This window comes from Pelobates fuscus, chromosome 7 (genome assembly GCF_036172605.1).
Source record: "Pelobates fuscus isolate aPelFus1 chromosome 7, aPelFus1.pri, whole genome shotgun sequence".
Classification (NCBI taxonomy): domain Eukaryota; kingdom Metazoa; phylum Chordata; class Amphibia; order Anura; family Pelobatidae; genus Pelobates; species Pelobates fuscus.
The window spans coordinates 73,879,720-73,901,644 of record NC_086323.1 but is presented as its reverse complement, the minus strand read 5'-3'; the positions used below and the strand labels follow the sequence as shown (position 1 = coordinate 73,901,644).

General features: G+C 34.3%; 1 protein-coding gene across 6 annotated transcripts in view; it reads left to right on the top strand.

The window, feature by feature from the left end:
- COL11A1 (collagen type XI alpha 1 chain) overlaps positions 1-21,925 on the top strand; it is a 188,536-nt gene that overhangs the window by 88,504 nt on the left and 78,107 nt on the right. For all 6 annotated transcript variants that reach the window (XM_063426068.1, XM_063426069.1, XM_063426067.1 and 3 more), the window contains 8 exons: positions 653-709; positions 9,604-9,657; positions 10,044-10,097; positions 11,576-11,629; positions 12,842-12,895; positions 13,497-13,550; positions 19,089-19,133; positions 19,455-19,508. In XM_063426068.1, coding sequence (XP_063282138.1) covers positions 653-709; positions 9,604-9,657; positions 10,044-10,097; positions 11,576-11,629; positions 12,842-12,895; positions 13,497-13,550; positions 19,089-19,133; positions 19,455-19,508 — 426 coding nt within the window. The remainder of the gene's footprint in view (positions 1-652; positions 710-9,603; positions 9,658-10,043; positions 10,098-11,575; positions 11,630-12,841; positions 12,896-13,496; positions 13,551-19,088; positions 19,134-19,454; positions 19,509-21,925) is intronic.

Below are 21,925 nucleotides of genomic sequence, written 5' to 3'. Positions count from 1 at the left end.
AGTTGTGAACTGCTAAATGCATGTTTCTCCAGGAATGGCCTGTGGCCAGCCATGGGGTTGCATTTAAAAATAATAAAATCCTAAATTGTTAAACAAGAAATCTCTTCCCAAAAAATCTTGCCAATTCTCAGAGATAGCATTTGGAATTTGACTTCATAATTTTGCAACTCTGATTTTGATGACAGCTACTAATTAATAGTTTCTGTTAAAATATAAGTATTGGCAAATTTTAAGAGAATGAAACTTCAAAATGTACGAGTACTGAATACCTCTGAATTAATGGCTGCCCTCATACCTTTATTTGTCATTTATTTTTCTAATTAACTTTGATGGAATTGTATGGTGTGTTTTAAAAGGTTTACTGAGGATCAAGATGAAATGGTTTGTAGATTAAATCAGAACACGGTCATTTTATGTGTGACAAATTCCCTTTAAATTTCCCTCAGTTAGAATTCAACACTTTAATCTCAAGGGTAATTTTACAATTCACTGTAAGTCATACTTAGACAAGACTCTCTTTAAAAGTGCACAATGAGTTTATTGCTCCAGGAGTACTTAACCCCAGTGCTGTTGCAATTTCGCTTTAATAAATTAGCATTTTACATTCTAACTCACATAATATAGCATTAACAGGTTAATCACTTTCTTTTAGATTGCAATGCGTGGTCCCCCAGGTCCTATGGGTCTAACTGGAAGATCTGGTCCTGTGGTAAGTAACACATTTCATATTATTAACAGGACAGTTGCATTAAATATCATGTACCAAGTGGATGTTTATGTTGTCACCTTTATTTATAGTAGAAGAATTTCTGTGACTCTACTGGAGAACCCACGTTTTTGCAACCAAATACCCTTGACTGGGAACAAGGAATACAACTCTACATTCTGTGTGAATGCATGTGGTTTGCCACTGTGCTACACAGTTTATTTGTGCTGTGTTTGTGGCTTGTTTGTGAGGTGTGTTGACCGTTCTTTTGGAGGAGCAATTGACTGGCATGTGTTTATTGTAGCGCAAGGTGGTTACACACACGATTGACACATGATTAAAATTGATGATGTGATAATCCAAATTACGAAGAGATACACAGTAAATAGTGTTGTATCTTCCAAATTACTCTTATCTGTCTACACTGCTGTTATCAATTGTCTGTTTATAAATAAAAAAAAAAGTCTCTACAGATAACATTAACAATAATTTCCATCTCAAAACTGGAAGAGTAAAGCTTGATCGGTAGTGCGATCATAGTTGCAAATGAGCCTGATTTTCATTCCTCCTGGTATTGAAGAACTGTGTCCCCTACAATAGTACCACCTGAGAAACTAGGATAATGGGCAGGAGACCAGCTCCTCTCATGGAAACTGGTTGGTATCCAAATGTTGACACAATTCAAATGTTGACACTGAAATAGCAAATTACATAAGTGTTACATTTATGTTTCTAGTCAGGTTTAAAGGTATGTGATTTAAGATTATGGTTGAGGGAGTAGTGACTTGGGTTAGGGTTAGAGTTGGTTGGAGTTTATTTGATAATAGTTTCAATCTTAGGATATGATAGTTTAGTTATATTCTGTGTCATAACCTGAAACTGTCATCAAGTTTAGCCAGGATTGTAGTTACAGTTTTCATCCTCTTGTGTGTTAGGTTAGGGCATTTTTCATACAAAATTAAGTCAAGCATACAGTAGGATACAAAGATAAAACATCAAGGAGTTGGGCATGCCACCATTAACTGTCTGTCACTAGCATGCTGTTTGTGATGCTGTCAGAGGTGTGGTTACACCTCTTGCAGAAGATGAGTTAAACTCTGTATGTGCAGCATTTCACACCAAAACACTGAACATACAAAGTCCATATACCATGATAACTTTAAATCACTGAAGTCGTCATGGTGCTTGAAGTGACCCTTTAAGAAATATCCAACATTCCAATATAGCCTTAAAATGAACATAAAGCTCAGAATATCAGTTCTGTTTTATCAGAAAAGTTAGATATAGCAATTTTGATAAAATGGCATTGATGACTTCTATAATTATCAAGCTGATCTGGAAATGGAGCAAACAAAATCCTATTCCAAGTGTCTATTCACTAAACTGAGATTTTGGTAACTTGACAACTTACTTTTTAATTTCAGCCAAAAATCTATGAATTTAACATTGGTCGACTCAATGCAATTTACTTTTGAATTATTTTGTTAAAATCACAAGGATCGCAATAGCACCTAACAAACTTCAGAATAACAGAAAGATTTAAGAGCATGTTGGAGCAGTTAATTAACCATTTGTAAGCTATAAAACATATAAACTGAAAAAAAGGGGTTAAAGTTAACAACTTTAAAATGTAATGACAGTATGTGCCTCAGGGTGGAAAATCTTGACAAACACTGTCAGAAACAGATGGACAGTCAACTCTCACTTGTGTGTCAACACACAATTGAATCAGTACCTCCATGCCTCAGACTCAACAAAACAATATTGTTAGTTTCACAAAACTGCATAGTAAGGTGTAAGGAATTAACAGATCTGAATAATTAGTAATAACATGAACAGATGAATTATCTTCCACAATACCTCATTTTTTTTAATAAACCACATTATGCAATCAACCCAAAATATCAACTGACTTCTGGGGTTTTAAGCAATGTTACTAAACATTTCAAGAGAAGTATTAAGACTTTTGATGCCCTGCTTAGCAATATAATTGCCAAGGAAAATAGGACCATGTTACAGGTGTGCATACAGTGTCCAAATTGTTACCTTAGGATGGTTGCTATTTTTCAGATGATACTGTCCCTACTTAGATATCTTTTTGACCTCCAAAAATCACCAGTTGTAATAGTAATTGAACTGATAGTTCTATGGGGTTGAATGAAGGGTGTAGTGTTTCACCTTTTTTATCCCCCAAGGAGCTGGAAGCTTTTCTTATTAGACTAGTTCTATATCCCAGTTTATGAATCCATGACAACATTCTTTTTACGACAAATGAACTGTTCTAAAGACAAAGGGCTATAGTCAAATATTCACCAATACTGCTTTAAAAAAAAAATCCCATTTTTAGAATATAAGTATTGATTAAAGTAATTCTTTCACATATTAACTTTAACTATTTTTTTTAACACTACTGATAGACACTTCAATAAACCTTCAGTAAACCTCATATTGCAGAACATTTTAATCAGTGTAAATCTACTGTATCGAAAAATAATTCCATGCACCATTAAGGAAGAGATGTGTGGATGGTATTAATTGTTGCCACAATGCTATAATTAACCATTTTGTCTAATTAAGTGCATGAGCTGCAACAGAGTAAAACACAAAAAAGTAGCGTAATAAAATGGAGTAATTAGACTTTGAAATAAAAATAATGAAATGCTATTACTATAGTATTGCCTATACTTTGTTTATCATTGCAGGGTCAATTAACATATTAACATGGCCAAGTCACTGATCATGTCTGTATGAAGCAAATTGTTGCAAAACTGTACTTGGCAATTTAAATCCAGCTGTATGTGACAGGTTTTTATAAGGACTGTGTTCGGCAGGTTAGATCAGAATTGGGTTTAGCAGGTTAGATCAGGATTGGGTTTAGCAGGTTAGATGAGGACTGTAATTACCAGGTTAGATTGGGACTTGGCAGGTTAGAGCAGGTTGTTTTTAGCAGGTTAGATCAGGACTGCATTTGACAGGTTAGATCAGATCCGTTTTAGTAGGTTAGATCAGATCCGTTTTAGTAGGTTAGATCATGACTGCATTTAGTAGGTTAGATCAGGACTGCATTTAGTAGGCTATATTAGGTCCATTTTAGTAGGGTAAGATCAGGATTGCATTTAACAGGTTCGATTGGGACTTGTTGGCAGGTTAGATCAGCACTGTAATTACCGAGTTAGATGAGGACTGTGTTTAGAAGGTTACATCAGGACTGCATTTAGTTGGTTAGATTAGACCTGTAATTACCAGGTTAGATGAGGAATGCATTCAGCCAATTAGATCCGGTACATTTTAGTAGGTTATAACAGGATTTCTTTTAACAGGTTAGATCGGGACTTGTTGGTAGGTTAGATAAGGCTGTTTTTAGTAGGTTAGATCAGGACTGCATTTAGTAGGTTAGATCGGGACGTGTTGGCAGGTTAGATCAGGTTGTTTTTAGCACGTTAGATCAGGACTGTGTTTAAAGGGTTAGATCAGGGCTGCACTTACTTAGCTGGTTAGATGTTAGTCTTTAGCAGGTTAGTTGAGGACTGCATTTAGCTGATTAGATCCAATACATTTTAGTAGGTTATATCAGGACTGCATTTAATAGGTTAGATCTGGACTTGTTGGCAGGTTAGATCCGGTACGTTTTAGAAGGTTAGATCAGGACTGCATTTAATAGGTTAGATCGGGACTTGTTGGTAGGTTAGATCAGGTTGTTTTTAGTAGGTTAGATCAGGACTGCATTTAATAGGTTAGATCGGGACTTGTTGGCAGGTTACGTCCACATGTGTTCAGCAGGTTACAACAGGACTGCATGCATTAGGTTAAATAGGAATTTTTCACTGCAGGCTAGCTTGGGATTGTAAATAGTAGATTATATCAGGAGTATGAACAGTAGATTAGATTTGGAATGTAATCAGATGTTTAAACCAAAACTTGTGCTATGGAATTAATTACAGATGGCACCATTAGTACAACATATTCAAAATGTAGGAAGTCCCCTGAGTAGTGTTCTAAGAGGGCAGTTTTAGAAGGAGAGGGCTTGCAAAGGCAGCAGACAGGAGATCTGCAGCTTTTGTAAGCTGTTTTTAAATATACCCCCAATTAAAAGATGTATAATTAAATGCATGTATGTTTTTATATATATCTAATTAACTGAGATTTTTTTTTTTTTTTTTTTATTTGGGCAGTGGGTTGTCCCTTTAAAATCATCTATGTAGATATGTGAACCAAATGGATCCATCAGTGTACTGCAAAATATATCCATTATATTTGCATTACACATATTTTCCGCAGTACACCGATTTGTGCATCTATACACTGGCACCTTTTTGCACACTTTGTATTTGTCTGAATCGTTTCTATGAGTATTTTGCATGGGTGTTATTTGGACTAGCCAAACAAAATTATATTTTTTTTAGGAAAAAGGGTTTGGCCGAAGAAAATGTTTCCTCTGTGCAGAGCAAAATCACCATAGGAATTAACCAAATGTCTGGTTTATAGGACTAATATAATTCAGTTTTAATCTCTTGAGCTGTAGGCCACTCTTACCTGGCACATCGTAAAGATATGATCTAATTGAAAGCAAACTTTCTTGATGTATCTGCTGCAGACAGGTCTGGAGTAATTTGCACTAAATTACAACACCACTTTCAATGATTGTCTTCTCCAGATAAGATCAAAAATTGCTGTCAACAATCTTTTTTTCTTAAAGGTAGCAGATAACACTAATCTCATCCGAAAAATACATAATTGCTTCCAGATCTAGTAATTAGCTGATGTACTCATCTATTATGTTACACCTTTGTGGTCCACATTCACATTTATTTGTAAACATCCTTGGGGAGAGAAGTGTGTCCACAATCTTTGAATGCATGATAGTACTATCACTGCAGTATTACTGCCGCTAGCTCCTTTCTTCTCAATGCTGGCCATTAATGTACAACTATAAACTTAAAAAAGTCCCTCTGTGAGCTGTTTGACTTTCATGCCACAAGGAGGCTGCAGATGCTCAGCAATTATATTTGATATGAACACAAATAACACTTCTGTTCAGACTTCATTTTGGGAAGGATAAAAGTCTGTATTCAGTAATTATTGAGAAATTGCGAATAGAGTTAATATATTTTAAATAAAGAAGACTTGACTGGAATGTACACCATTATTTTTTTTTTGTACAGATTTTCAATCTCTCCATCACTTTTTCCACCTGGAAAGTGTTCTGTTTCACGTCTCTCCCCCCCCTCCCCCCCCCCCCCCCATTTTAAATTTGGATTTTTGTTTTTATGAAATGGATATTCTTTGGAATTAGGCAGAGAAAATCAAAACCTTCCAGACCATTTTATAGCACTTTAATAAATACAAATAAATCAGAGACCAAAAATAAAAGATATTTTTTAGATTAATTTGATAAACAATATCTATTAATGATAAAAAATAATTCATATGTAAAATGACTAAAGACGTTTAACGGTGACATCTGTATAAAATCATTGGAAACATGTTTCCTAATAAAGTGTGGTCATTTGAAAAGCTAATACGAAAGAATTGAATACCTTTGAATCAGAGTAACGAAATAGAGAGGTGCATGCCTACTGGTATCATTTTAACTAAAACGTAACATTGAATATATTGTTTAAAAGTATTACTATTAGTAAATCAAAAAGGTAAACTAGAAAAACACTGATTGATAATAAAACTATTAATAATATAAAACAAAAGATATAAAGAGAAAACTATATCAAATTATCCAAAAACATATAAGATGATAAGTGTTTGTAAAAGATAAAATGTATGTAAGATTAGTTGATAATCAATTGGTATGTTACTGGAATTACAGGCTGAGCCCAGATATAAAAATATGTAGTGTTTCTTAAGAGATGCCAGCAAAGCAAAAACTGGCGACCCCAGGAGATACAAATTATTGAATAGAGTAGATATAGCAATGTGATCAATCTGTAAGATGCAATTGTTGCAATTTTCCTTGATGGGAGCTATTAGTATTACCATGCTAAAGTTATTAACTCTGAAGGAAGGAACTCCGCTAAGGTTTTCACTAATACCTGCTAAAAAAAAAGTAAAATCACTGAGTAGGCGACTTAATTCATAAAATAGTGATTTTAACTGTCGTACTGTAAACTTCTAAGCTGTGCCTTCGAGGGCATCTATTCTGTGTTAGAAAGGTATCTACTAATCTAAGTAAGCACCATTAGGAAAGGATAAGTCATGAACATGCCCTGCCTATACAACTCTGAAAGAACATCATGTCCGAGGTCTAATTTCTAAACAAAAAATTCTAAAGTAATAATTATCAGAGGTTAGTGCAGAGCAGAGCCCCCATGCACATTTCGCCGGTAAGGTGGCTCTTCTATGAGGCCATTGTGATAGGTTAAGTATGTATCCGGAAATTCTAACCAAAATGTATCCATTTGATCCAATGAGGTTTCACTAACTTCATTGGATCAAATGGACACATTTCAGTTAAAATTTCCTAATAGTAATATTTTTAAACAATATATTAAATGTTACATTTTAGTTAAAATGATATAGTAGGCAATCACCTCTTTGTTTTGTTACTCTTTACCTGGGGTTACCCCCTTTCTCTTGCCTCAGAATCTTAGACCTTCCTTGTTTCTACCCTTCCCCCATTAAATATGTTGTAATCAGAAATCAAAAATGATTCAAATTAGTTAGAGAAAACTTTTCACATGATTTATCTAGAAAAATGCTCCTTTACTTCAATGGTGACTTGTGTAGATTAATATTTAGATTCTTTACAGATTTTAACAAATTACATTGAGGCTATGGCATTGATTTAAATGGACACTATAGTCACCAGAACAACTACAGCTTAATATAGTTGTTCTGGTGTCTATAACCCATCTTGCAGATTTTTTTATGTAAAAAGGCAGTGTTTACATAACTGCCTAGGAACACCTCTAGTGGCAGTCACGCTCTGCATAGAGACCCTGAACTCTCTCCATAGAGATGCATTGATTCAATGCATCTATATAAGGAGATGCTGATTGGCTCAGTGAGGCATATTGGTGTGCATGTGCAATAGCCTCCCAATGCTTTCCTACAGAAAAGCATTGGATTGTCTGAGATCATCACATTTGATTATCTCAGCCAAGGAGACAAAGCTGGGCAAGGCCATATGCGACAAAAAGGTTAGAAAAGTGTTTTAATATTTGATTTTTGTAAAATATATATTGATATTTTTTATATCTATAATTTTAAATATCGTAGTATTTAAAAAAAATAAATTGAAGAGCTTATACAGACATTTTAAATTGAGGTCTTTATCAGAGGAGAAGGGAATAGTGGTTCTGCCTCAGGGAACATCTCTTATACTGCTAATCAGGAACTGACTTACCTATAACCTGTTTGACGCAGTCACGGCACTGAACATTGACATTCATTATGTGTATTTACTAACCTGAATTTCAGCAAATTGAAATCCATATTTCATATTAGTTAAAGAAAACATAACTAATTTACAGAAACTGTTTAATAAATAAAGCGTAATGCTGGGGAATATGTCCCAGAGTGGGCACTCAGAAGGAATATTCCACTTCATCCTTGAATTGCTCTTTATAGACAAGGTTCAATACATCTCAAACTTAGATTTATCTGTGTAGTTATCTGACAGAGCTTTAGGTGAACTGCTCAAAGAGACTGCAGATTATCAGTCTAGGAATCATGATTTACGCAAGGAAATGCTGAGTTCTTTAACATGATATTCTATGTCAGTCTCTAATTTCTAGTTATACTAGGCTCCGTAGACAGTGGTCTCAGCTTCCTATTGGTTGGAATGACTCTCCAACGTAATTTAATTTCTAGGATATGATTTCAGTGTAAAATAAAGGGACTATCTGTATGCGCAATATTCCATACATACGTATGTATTTACATGGTAAATGACTGCAAGACACTGTTTATTTACTGTTTATATATATATTATTTATTTATTATAATCACGGGTTCCTTTTCTTCTGTAGATTTCAATTAAATCTCTTCTTTTTTTGCTTTAGAAGGTGGAAAATGAACGTTAGCATGTGGAACTGTTATGAATGGGTTAAAACAATTTATAGGGTCACCTTTATGCTGGGGAGTTACATTATGTCACATCGCTGCGTGTCCATGGAAACATGGGCCAAATAGCACTATGCTATGCTGTAGTAGAACAAAAAACTGTCACATTAAACGTAATAGCAATAAAATGATACTTATAAGATAGAAGAAAGACAATTATAGATAGCTTATGGTCTGTAATATATAATTTCCATATTTTTACTTTCAATGCTGTTAATTAGCAATGTATACATCAAAGCTGTTCACTTTAAATATACAGGTATATATTTAAAGTACCAACAAAACTGGGTATATATTGCCTAGATAGTCCTAGTACTGTCGCCCCTAAGCATAAAAGAATCCGTAAGACTGTTCCCAGCACCTGGAGACCAACCATTACTGGCTGCATTTATAATACAAAGTTAGCCCAATGATTGACTGAGATAGCTGACCCGCTCCCAGCACTCCCAGACAATCAATACAATCCAGGTAGGACTAATTTGATGTGTTTGTTAGTACTAATCTTACATAAAAAATTTGACAAACAATCTAAAACAAATATATCTGTTTATTCACTGCAGAACATCAGTCACAGCTGAGTCTATTCTAAAGAGATATAACCTACGGTCTAGTTAAATAGTGGAACTTTTTTCTACAATCCTTGCGGTTCAATGAATCGATATCAATATGGCAGATGTTCTCCACTATACCATTAAACTCACAGCAGTAATCTTTTGTCAGCTGCCACCGTATCCATTGTCCTGCTGTATGCCATCTGTAATGTTAAGGGGGATTGTTTCATATTTCCGGAGGTCTCACAATAAGTCTTTCTTCTTACGTAGGGAACACCTGGTGCACCGGGAATTAAAGGAGAACCAGGCGACTCAGGTCCTCAGGTATGAATTTTTTGTTATTTGCTATAGTTCGCCATCTCTCCTCACTTTATCTTCAACTCTCCTCCTTACTTATTTGCTAAGCTAGTGTTTGGACAAACACATTCTGATTCAGTTAACATTAAAGAACAAAACAGTTGCAGTTGCACTTCAAGTTATCGGTTAGTTATTACGCGTTGGATTAAAAGTTATTAACTTTTATGTATTTCCTTATTTTTGCTTTAAACAGCACTCACTATATTTCCTATATAACAGCACTACGTAAGATATGTTAAATTAGGAATGCAGATAGGTAACAGCAAACAGAGAAAAAACAATGCTGACATTGAATCCTGGGATATATGTACCACTTCCTTCTTCATATTAAGCATTTTCTTTTGCACTGCCAGGGTCCAAGAGGAATACAAGGATCCCCAGGGTCTATGGGAAAAGCTGGCAAAAGGGTGAGTATCTTTACACACACACACACACACACACGTGCGCACAAGGATATATATATATATATATATATATATATATATATATATATATACATATACATATATATATATATATATATATATATATATATATATATATATATATATATATATATATATATATGTATTACACTGTACACTGATATCCATAAAATACGGACCGGAGATAGTAGCTTGTTTATATGATATTGTGCTACACCAGGAGTTAGTATCTTGAAGTTATAGTGAGTTACACGAGTTACATCAGGAGTTAGTAGCTTTATATTATACTGTGTTACACCAGAAGTTATTAGCTTTATATTATAAAGTGTTACATCAGGAGTTAGTAGCTTTATATTATACTGTGTTACATCAGGAGTTAATAGCTTTATATTATACTGTGTTACGCCAGGGGTTAGTAGCTTTATATTATACTATGTTACACCAGGAGTTAGTAGCTTTATATTATACTGTGTTAAACCAGGAGTTAGTAGCTTTATATTACACTGTGTTACACCAGGAGTTAGTAGCTTTAGATTATATTGTGTTACACCAGGAGTTAGTAGCTTTAGATTATATTGTGTTACATTAGGAGTTAGTAGCTTTATATTATACTGTGTTACGCCAGGAGTTTGTAGCTTTATAATATACTGTGTTACACCAGGAGTTAGTAGCTTTATATTATACTGTGTTACACCAGGAGTTAGTAGCTTTATATTATACTGTGTTACATTAGGAGTTAGTAGCTTTATATTATACTGTGTTACACCAGGAGTTAGTAGCTTGAAGTTATACTGTGTTACACCAGGAGTTATTTAGCTTTATATTATACTGTGTTACACAAGGAGTTAGTAGCTTTATATTATACTGTGTTAAACCAGGAGTTAGTAGCTTTATATTATACTGTGTTACATCAGGAGTTAGTAGCTTTATATGATACTGTGTTACACCAGAAGTTTGTAGCTTTATATTATACTGTGTTACACCAGGAGTTAGTAGCTTTATATGATATTGTGTTACATCAGGAGTTAGTAGCTTTATATTATGCTGTGTTACACCAGGAGTTAGTAGCTTTATATTATGCTGTTTTATAGCAGTAGTTAGTAGCTTAAAGTTATACCGAGTTACATCAGGAGTTAGTAACTTTATACTATGATGTGTTGCACCAGGAGTTAGTAGCATTATATTTTCCAGGAGTTAGTAGGGTTATATGATTACACTAGGAGTTAGTAGCATTATACCGTCTTACACTAGGGGTTAGTTATATGATGCTGAATTACTGTGCAGTATAACATTATATCTTAGCAGAATTGCACATTGCAGCTAAAATATTATGACAAGAACACCAACAAATGAAAAGATAATATTGTGTATTATCAACATTTGTGTCTTTAAAGACACACATACATATTCTTATATACATATATTGATTTTATGAAATTTGTATTTTTCTGTAATTTTAGGGACGCCCTGGAGCTGATGGTGCCCGTGGAATGCCAGGTGAACCTGGGTCCAAGGTATGCTTTCTTTAGATCCCACCCTGCTGTCTATGATACAGATTACATAATTATCCTTAAACTTGGAAGAGAATCCTGGGAGTTTTAGTGCAACCGCAAGACAGAAGTTAGACCCCCTTTAATATAAATTGATTGAAAGCTAATTTCGAATAGGAAGAATGAAGCCATGAAATTATAGGAGAACCATTTGTAAAGTGGAAAGTCAACTGCAAATCGTTGTGAATAATGAATGAGTTGACATATATTAGTCATCCTGATACAGTTACTAAGTATCTAAACATTCACTTGCATTAAGTGATTTAACAGAAAATACAACACTTTCACTAATTGTCTTATGATCCATATGCTGTCAGAATTTGAATGTTCTATGCAAGTAATATTCATTTTAACAAACAAGAGTTTCCATCTCCTTAAGAAGGACAGATGACTGATGAGTACAGCATATGAAAAGCCCATCCGTACACATAGTAGCATAATTACTTAAAAATGTATAAGATCAAAAGCAATATATTGAATAATTAAGCCCCGCCCTTTCATAATGAAGGGCAGTCCATCTCAGAGTCAAATGAAATGCCATACAAGAATTTGTATACATTATTGCAAAGCATGAAAATCCATTACAGCATACAATGTCTAAAAATGAGCTGTGAACCACAAATTGTTTAAAATAACTTGGTATGCTAGATATGCCTGACGGCTTCTAAGCGCCGTGTTTAAGAGCTGAAGACTAAAGAATATAAACTATATTTCAGCTATTTTAATTCCAACAGATATGCAAGTTTCCAAAACAGTCTTAAATAAGACATAAACTATCAGACTTTCAATGTTCAGTTATTTTTCATCTAAAGCTGTTTAGGAACTGTGTGTTATCAAACAAAGTAAAAAACATTATTTAAATTTCAGAATCTGACTGAAACAGACGTTATTTATGTTGTCTAGACAAAGCAATCGGAATGCCATACATTATCTGAAAAAAATATATGTATGTAGTCACACTGCTAATGACAGAGAGGGGAGATGTCATACTTTATTTATTATTACACCAAACTATTTGTTTTCTAGGAATTATTTCATAATGTATGTATTGATGCATATGCTATAAGCATGAGTACATTTCCTGGAATAATTGTTTCAATACATTTCTGAGATTTGACGTCTGTAATAAGTTAATACTGAGTATTTGTATTTTTAATATTGCATCTTTTTTTGCAGGGCGATAGAGGGTTTGATGGCCTTCCAGGTCTGCCTGGTGAGAAGGGGCACAGGGTGAGTCCAAATTCTGATGAGGAAGGGTAAACATTGCATTGGAACCCAACCTCTGTACCTCTTTCGTCCTCAATATTTCAGTTCTTGCATGCTACCAGCAGAGGGTGCTGTGTCCCTGTGTTACTGTGTCTGTCGGTGAATTAAAATATATCCTGTTTAGGCTGGAGAGAGAAAGAACTTTTATACATACATTTGTAGTTTATATCAATATATACAGCGCTAAAGCAGTGCTCTGCTCAATGACTGTGTTATGTACGTTACATGGTAATTGGTAATGGTTTGATAATTCCCATCACATATATTAATTGCCCAATATCTGAACTACACAAATAACACTGTTATATATACACTGACCTAAATGTAAGATAAACACACATATCTTTACTAATCTTGTTATGTATACTCACTACTCTGTGTTTGAGATATAGCATAGCAACTGTTTATATTACCTGTGTGTGCACTACTGTATATGTGGATCTGAGTATTTCTCCATTTGTTTCAGTCTGTAATCAGCAACAAATACTGTTCTCTGATAATGAGAAAAAGAAGCAGTGCAAAGCATGCTGGGTTCAATTGTGTCTTTTTTCATCCTTGCTTTTAGGGTGACAAAGGACCACAGGGTCCACCCGGACCTCCTGGCGAAGATGGAGAGAGGGTAAGAACCTGACATTTAAACTATAACAAGATAATGAACATCTATTTTACTGGAAGTATCAATAGATTGATAGACAGACAAACAGACAGACCGATAGATAGATAGATAGATAGATAGATAGATAGATAGATAGATAGAAGCAAACATACATACTATTTGTATCTACGTGTATGGATAAATACCCACAGGTGCAGAGGTAGGGTTCTGGTAATTAAGGCATAAGGTTTCGGGGTTCTCAGATAAGTGTGCAGCCTTAAGCTAAAACTCCTTCAACAGCCTGCCACAGGTAAAAGACCAAATCGCACAGGTGCACCTCTACTAAAAGCCTACTTGTTTGGTGCAGGGACCCTGCATTCTAGAACATAGCTCCCAATTCACTAGGCCTATCTACTCTGCTCTTACGATTTATTCTGCTCCCTTCTAAGTACCAGAATTAAATGATGTTATCATAAATATTGCTATTATTTACAGAGAAAGATTATCCAGTACAGGATATTCCTGCAGAACTATTTCAGCATGAGAAAAACTGCCATTTACAACTTTTTCTTCGAAAATGTCTTCTACTAGCTATTTCAGCTGACAGAACGCATTTGCTTGCTAGATAAAATACACTATTAAAATTATGAATATAAGCAACATTAATGGGCAATTGCTGTTATAAAAAGTAAAGAAAATTGTGCACAATATATTCACCAAACATTTTTTCTAGGTTCTTACATTTAAGAAATACCTAGTTTAGGTCTTTCACAGTCAGACGGGTGAGCCATGCACTGTTATACAACACAAAAAGGCTTTACTGGCATTGCTAACTATACACAATTGACAAATCAGACATTAATTACAGAGTAGGGATATGTAAGTAATCTGCGTTTTTGCCTATTGCAGTCTCTGTGCAATGTAGATGATACTTTATATTGTGGTTCATTCAGACTCTATCTTATCTGTGTATTAGAGGAGTCATATGGCTATGATTAACAATGCAAAATGGTTGGAACCATATTTACCAAAGTAAAAATAGGTGCTGTTCTGGGGCAAAGAAAGGACTGAATAGTAATCAACATGGATCCAATAAATTTTCCGATTCAGAATTGCACCTGTTTTGTTTTGATAAATACAGCCAGTGCTATCCTGGAGCAATTCACTAAAGATCTGAGAGACATTGGTTTTCTTAAATGCTCCATATTTATGACTTTTCCCAGAAGAGAACCTACTAGTGCTTGGGAAATATATCCTTACATGTACTGTCAGCTACTCCGGTTTTGGTCATTTATCATGAAGAATATTTTATCTTCCTTTGTTTTTCCAGTGGTAATATGTGATGCAAAGTGCATTGATTTGTGTATATTAGATACATAGTTACAGAGTTACATCTAAATACACAATTCCCTCTGTAATTACTGAAATGAGAAAAAAAGAGGTCCGGTAGGTTTCTCTTCATAGCCTTCAATCTTGCTTTGGTGTTTGGTGTCTTCTTTGAGGAACCTATGAAAGATACCTTGAAGAAGTCTGCAAAATAAGTCAGTGATGTCTTATATAGTTAGTGATTACCATAATCAGGGCTAGATCCAATTGGACAAAGTATTCACAATCAAAGATCAGTCAATAAGCACTATGTATACTCACAGGTATTGTAAATAATACTGAATATTGTGATTTATAAACTGTAGAAAAATGCATAGAAATAAAGATCTGAGAGATATCTACAATCAGAAATTATGACTCAAATGCATATACATTTATATATCTTGAATATATATTGACCTTGGTATCTTATATAAGATATCACATATTTTAGAGATGCGTAGGCATGGTCTGCAGTGATATTAGTGGATAGTGTGAAATATCTGTCCATTCCAGTGATATATGCAGATTATATCTAAGCCAACTAATTATACAGATGTTATTGATTGGTAGTTCTATGTGCATTGCGGAGAAATGCACAATGCGGTAATATATACAGACACTGTGCTTTACACCGATTGTAATGATGTAACATTTGTATTCATTTAATAGACAGTGACATTCAGCAAGACATTACAATGGTACAATAAACTGACATATAAGCAAGAACGAAACACAGAATCAATACATATTGTAATACGGGTCACTGCTGGCGTTCACATTGTAGATGTGTAGATAAAGACATGGACACAAATGCAATATGAAAATCTATGCAACTGTGTTAAAGTAATTGAGGGAAAAGGAATTCATTATTAAACAGTTTTGGCGAGCTGAAATAAATAAATTATAATCACATGCTTATTGCAGCCATGCATTCAGAAAACGGTGAAATCATAAAATGTGTAAAAATCCATCTAAATTATTTTGGTTTATACAGGTAATTAAGACCAAGTGATCAATGATTATAGAGAAGGCATAATACACTAATAAAGTAGAATTCAGATGTTATATAACCCATAGTCATTAAATGTATTGTGTATTAGCATAATTTGAATAATACACACATAACAATGAGCTGCAGATTGTAAACACATTCACACTTGCATACAGATTATACTGTCATAAAGAGTACGATATGAGTTTTGTTACTAGTCCAGACCTGTCCAAAAATTGTTTGGAGGAGCTAGTGATTAACTCTCATATCATCTAGTCTTCAGCTACCAGCTTAATGGGGATCTACTGGGTCTTAGACTTAAGCATTCGGTTTCAGCCAAACTGAGATTCAGCTAAATTCAGTATCTCTGAAGCAGACATAAAATCAAGCAAACAAAAAGGCAATTCCAGAGTATGTTTGGATGCTCCAGGTTTAGGGGATCTACAGATTTTTATTACCACTCCTCCTTTTCCCCGTGAATAAAAGTCAACATTTAGTGTCTGTCCGTACGCCATCAGTCATTTTTTTTTTTCCTATTAATCACCTCTTCTTTTTGGCACCACTGACAGAATAGTGAATCACTAATCAAATGAGCATGCTTGTCCATTGCGCAATTCATTTGGTTTGTGATTTGGCAACATTTTGGTTCGGAGTTTGGGAATTAATTAACGTGACTCCCTTGCTCATGATTAAATGCAACCCTCCAGCCCCTCAAAGAGATCCAAGGTTGCAACTGATACATTCTTTTTATTCAAATATATTTAAAGTCCCTTCATTTGTTTTAAGTTCCCTAGTTGTACAGCTCCTGAAATGTGCTTTTACCAAACCAAGTAGTAGATTAAGTGGATTACCTAAATGGAAATACTAAGCAGCTTAACAACTAGAGGTCAGTATTGTGGTTATATAGTCTAGAGCCTATATACTATGTCCTTTGATTTCATGACAAACAATTTAGGAGAAGTTTGACATAAATGGAAGACTCCATGGCACCTGGAGACTGCACCCTTCTCAGCCGCGTTGATAATGCTAATTCATTCCAAGTACCGTGAGCCAATTAGCACCATAAAGGTTGGACAAAATTGTTATTGATAGTGTGGTGCATTAAATCTGTATAATCAATGTGGCCAAAAAGATGGTAGTCTTTGGGTTCCATGGAGAGTCATGTTTTGTGTCAAATTGCTTCTACATGGTTTGACATACAACCAGAGGATGTTACCCATATATTATATGTATTATAACCATTGCATGGAGCTGTAGTGGCTATATTGACTAGAGTGGACCTTTACATTTTTATATCATTGTTCAACTATGCTTTAAGAACACACAATCAGCATTCTGGTAGTTGTTCAACTAAAACATACACATCGCACCTAGCATGTGTGGGTGACTAGAATGTCCCTTTTAAAGTCCTCAGTCCAGCTCAAGTTCTCAACCTTTCATCCCCAGTGTAAATAACATTCTGTCTTCTTTGGGTCTGTAATGCATGATGTTACCAAGTTGGTCAGCCAGCTATAGCATCTGTCAGCATAGAAGCAACACTAACACTTACAGGTTTACTCACTTAAGTGAGAATTTCCAGGAATTTAAAGTAAATTAACTTTTTCCTGCAATTTAGGCTTATATAACCAATTTAGAAAATGTCACCAAGTCAAGTCTGACCAGTTTGGTTATTTTTGGCCTTCCATTTAAAATTCACTATGAGTTCACTATGAATTCCTAGAAATTCTCAATTTAGTGAATAACCCTATAAAAATTAGTGGATCATCAACGCAACTTGGCTTGGCCAACAAATCTACCCTAGGTAAAATCCAAATCATAACAGACCTTGTATGTGTACCTTTTGTAATGTAAACACATGATACAGATCACCGTTTTGTAAACAGAAAAGAATGGATGGGATGGCACAATTATACGTGTATTGAGGGATACATTAAATAGTGTTACTGCTAAATAAACTAAAGTGTATGTTAATAATCTGTTGTAAGAGCATTGTGAATATATACAATGCATAATTAATATGATAAAAAACACAAATAGAAAAAATGCAGTGTCAAAACTAAACAATTAAAGTGATAGAGCTATGATGTATATCCTTACAATGCAAATCATATGTCTGCTCTATGCCAAATGAAAATTAGAATTAAAGTGACATTACTATCCAAAACCTCTTCAAAATTATTCTTTCATGTGGCCACCTCCAAAAGGGCACCTGAAGCATTATACATATTCACAATGCTCTTACAACAGATTATTCAAATACACTAGTTTTTTTTAGCACTAACGCTCTTTAATAAATCTCCCATGTTGGAATTTGTGTAGTACCCAACAATATTGGGGTGCTGTGAACTAGTGGTGGGCTTAACATAATATAGCCATATGGTGGAATACCCAGATTTTGTGCTGAGATTGGAGATGTTAAGTAGCCTTATACTATTTAAAATTGTATTTTTATATTCGTGTTGTTCCTTAATCGTTATTGAGAATGGAAGGGATGGAACAATTGTGCATTTAATGAGGCTTGTAAAATAAAATACATTAAGAGCAGAGAACATGTAAGGAAGTGGCAGAAAAAATAAATTGTGCAATCAAATGTATGTGCATCTTTTACATGTATATATATATGCACAATTTGCTGTAAACAACATAAAAACATGTTTGTATATGTGCACTTATAGCATTTATAAATACAAGAACATGTACACAAACTAACAAATACAAACATTTCAGAATTTAGATACAATGTCAGCCTTAATTTCCTTTATTTGACATTATTTGTTGATTAAATGGTTTTATATCATGCCTATATTTCTTTAGTATATTATTCTTTCAATCCCTTCTCCAGTTCATTGAATGTTCCCTAATGGCTGCTTGTGGGAGAAAAGGCAGAGAGAGCGCCTTGTGTGGGACAGGGCATTGGGGCGAATGTTGAAGGAAAAAAAAAGATGATTGCTGTGCTAAGAGACAGTAAGAATATAACATGCAGAGAAGAAAAGGACAAGACATAAAACTAAATAGCATAATGGAAAAAAAATACACTGGATTTCACAAGAGACAAACACACAATATTTATTATGGCTAACATTTACAGTTTTATTCACTAAAGTGAATACATATCGATTTACTGCTGATACCTCTTTGTGTATTGTGTATAGATACTGTGTTGAACAATAGAAACAGCTTTTTCTTGTTTTTTTTTCTAACAGGGAGAAGATGGAGAGGTTGGACCCAGAGGGTTGCCCGGTGAACCAGTGAGTGACACATTAATCTACTCTATAAAGAATTGTCCTGTTCCATAGCAAGTACAATGTAACATAAGGGGTCACTGCTGGCTGCGCATCCAACTGCAGGTTTTTTATTTTAACCCATAGGTAGCCAACATGTCTAGCAATACTTTTTAAAACAGTTTGATGATTTTTTGTGCCGTCAAGAAATGTTTTATTTTTAAATATATTTCATATCATTTTATAATACCAGTCTGTTGGGCAACCGGCAACACATGGGTTGATTACCAGACTTTTACTTTGGATTGAGTAACCCACAGTTTTTCTTGTTTTTCTTTTTTCTTTTAGGGTGAACGAGGATTGTTGGGACCAAGAGGACCCCCTGGACCACCCGGACAGCATGTATGTACTGTGGCTCCTACAGCAACCTATGTTATAATTATTTTGATATATATATATATATATATATATATATATATATATATACCAAAATAATTATAACATATATATATATATATATATATATATATATATATATATATAAAAGTATATTGTATAATAATATCACATTATAGAATTCAGACAGTGACAGTTATCTGGGATTTATCAGTAAACAATGAGGTGTATTAAGCTAACCTAGATGTATAGTTAGACCAAATAAGCAGAATTGAAAACTTCCTTAGATCGGCTATTACATCATGCATTTTAATATCTTGGTTGTCAGGTCACCATAAACCACTGTTTAGTGCATAAACCCCTTGCTGATTTTGGATTTATATATGTACAGACATTTACAGTTCAAGCTATATACTTAAGTTGTGATTTAAAAAAGCCACAATCACCATTCTTTACCACATGCAGCTCATCCCACAGATTGCAGCATGTTGCAGTTACTACTCGTTAACATTCCAATCAGGAACTAACCTTCCACCCACATTTTTTTTTTATTATTGTATTATAATAAATTCATTCAACATTTTCAAGATTGGAGTAGCTTGTTGCTAGCTAGCTATGCTTTTGCATGGATGCTTTACAGCTCTCTCATAAAATACTACGAGAGAACTGTTATGTATCAGCATATACTTTACATGCTTCCCAACATAATAAAGTAACACAAATTATGCATCAGACATCGTGCAAAAGTTGATATGAGATTTTTCATGATGCTTTGCTATAATTATTGGGTGTGTAAAGTGTTCTTACATACGCTAAGCTGACAATGTTAGCATAATGATAATACTGCATTTCAATACCATTCCTTAGAGATTACCCTATATATTTTTGTGATCTACATTTTTTCCCATGATGCTCAGCTAAGTGTCGAGAAGTTTAGTCTATAATTATCGTCAACAGCAAGCTTAGCCATGACTGGTATAATGGAGGAGGAGATATGCAACAAATGCATTCACTATTACATTAATACATAATTTGGTTTAATTAAAACAATTAATAACATATCCATATTTTTGACCCAGAAGAATAAAAAAAAAAAACACACTGACTCTCTTTCCAGATATTTTCATCTTCAGAAGCAGTTAGATAGTTCCCTAAATCAGGATTGCTCACGCTGAATTAACTGATACAGACATTTATGCTTGTATTTGCTGGAAACTAATAAAAAAACAACATTATTTGTAAAAACTGTTAGGGCATCCACATGTTGACTTCCCAGATGAATACTTATCATGTTAAATTCCTGCCAACTGTCCTGCATTCGACAGGTCGGTTCTAATTGTCGAACTTTGTCTTGGTCGTAATCTCTTTCCGCACATCCAGATAAATCAGAAAAAAGTCCTAACACTAGCTAGGCATTTTCAGATCATTCCTACCCATACAAGACCACTTGACCAATGATTCTAGATGTTGTCCCTCATCCTGGCTTCTTTGCTGGGCTGATATGCATCTTTTATTACCATGAGCACCACCAATCACTGCCATTATTCTGTTCCAGCTTTGTATCTTTTAGTGCTAGCAAGGATGCATGTTATCTCCTTCCTGTGCACTGGATGGCCCTTGTCTCCATCATGTTCATTGTTTTGCCTGGTCTTATGCATGAAAAGAGCCCTAGAAATGTCCTTGAACTGACCTTGAATATACTTTTATATGATAATATAAACTTTTTCTCTAGAATAAAAGATGGGATTTTAAAAGTCTATACACATAACATTAAAACACAATCAGCAAGGTCAATGGATAGAGAGCAATTTTTGCTCTAAACCAAGAATAACAAGAATAGCAGAAGGTGAAGGAGGTCCAGAACCATTATGTGCCCTCTCTTGGATTAGCTGTTCAGATTAAGTTATTATACTGCCCCAGATCATGTTTAAGTAACGACATGCTCCAATTAGAAAACAGCACGTTTTTCCCTTTGTGTTGTACGTCCCATGAAACAACGTATCAGAGCGCTTCACATATTTCAAAGTAGGGTTGAGGTATCTATACTGGAAAACCCAAAGAGGTATTGCAAATAAATGTAATTAATGTTATAGTAGATTATCTCTGATATCTCTGAGATATCCTAGTTACAGTATGTTATAATCATTTAAATAAAAACATTACAGAATATGCAATTGGAAGCACAAGGTTTGCTTTCTTATCGATTACCAATAAAGTATGATGCAACTGACAAAATTAATTAAATTATCAAGGAGTAAAGGTTTAGTTCTCTATTTAGAGTATGGATTTTATGGCATGTCTAGCTTAACTGTGCTGTTGACAGTGTTCCTTGCTATGTTTTATTCAAATAGATTTTTTTTTATTTATATATTTTGCTCCAATGTCATCTTAAATGCTTTGTCAATAGACTATTAGCAAGTTAA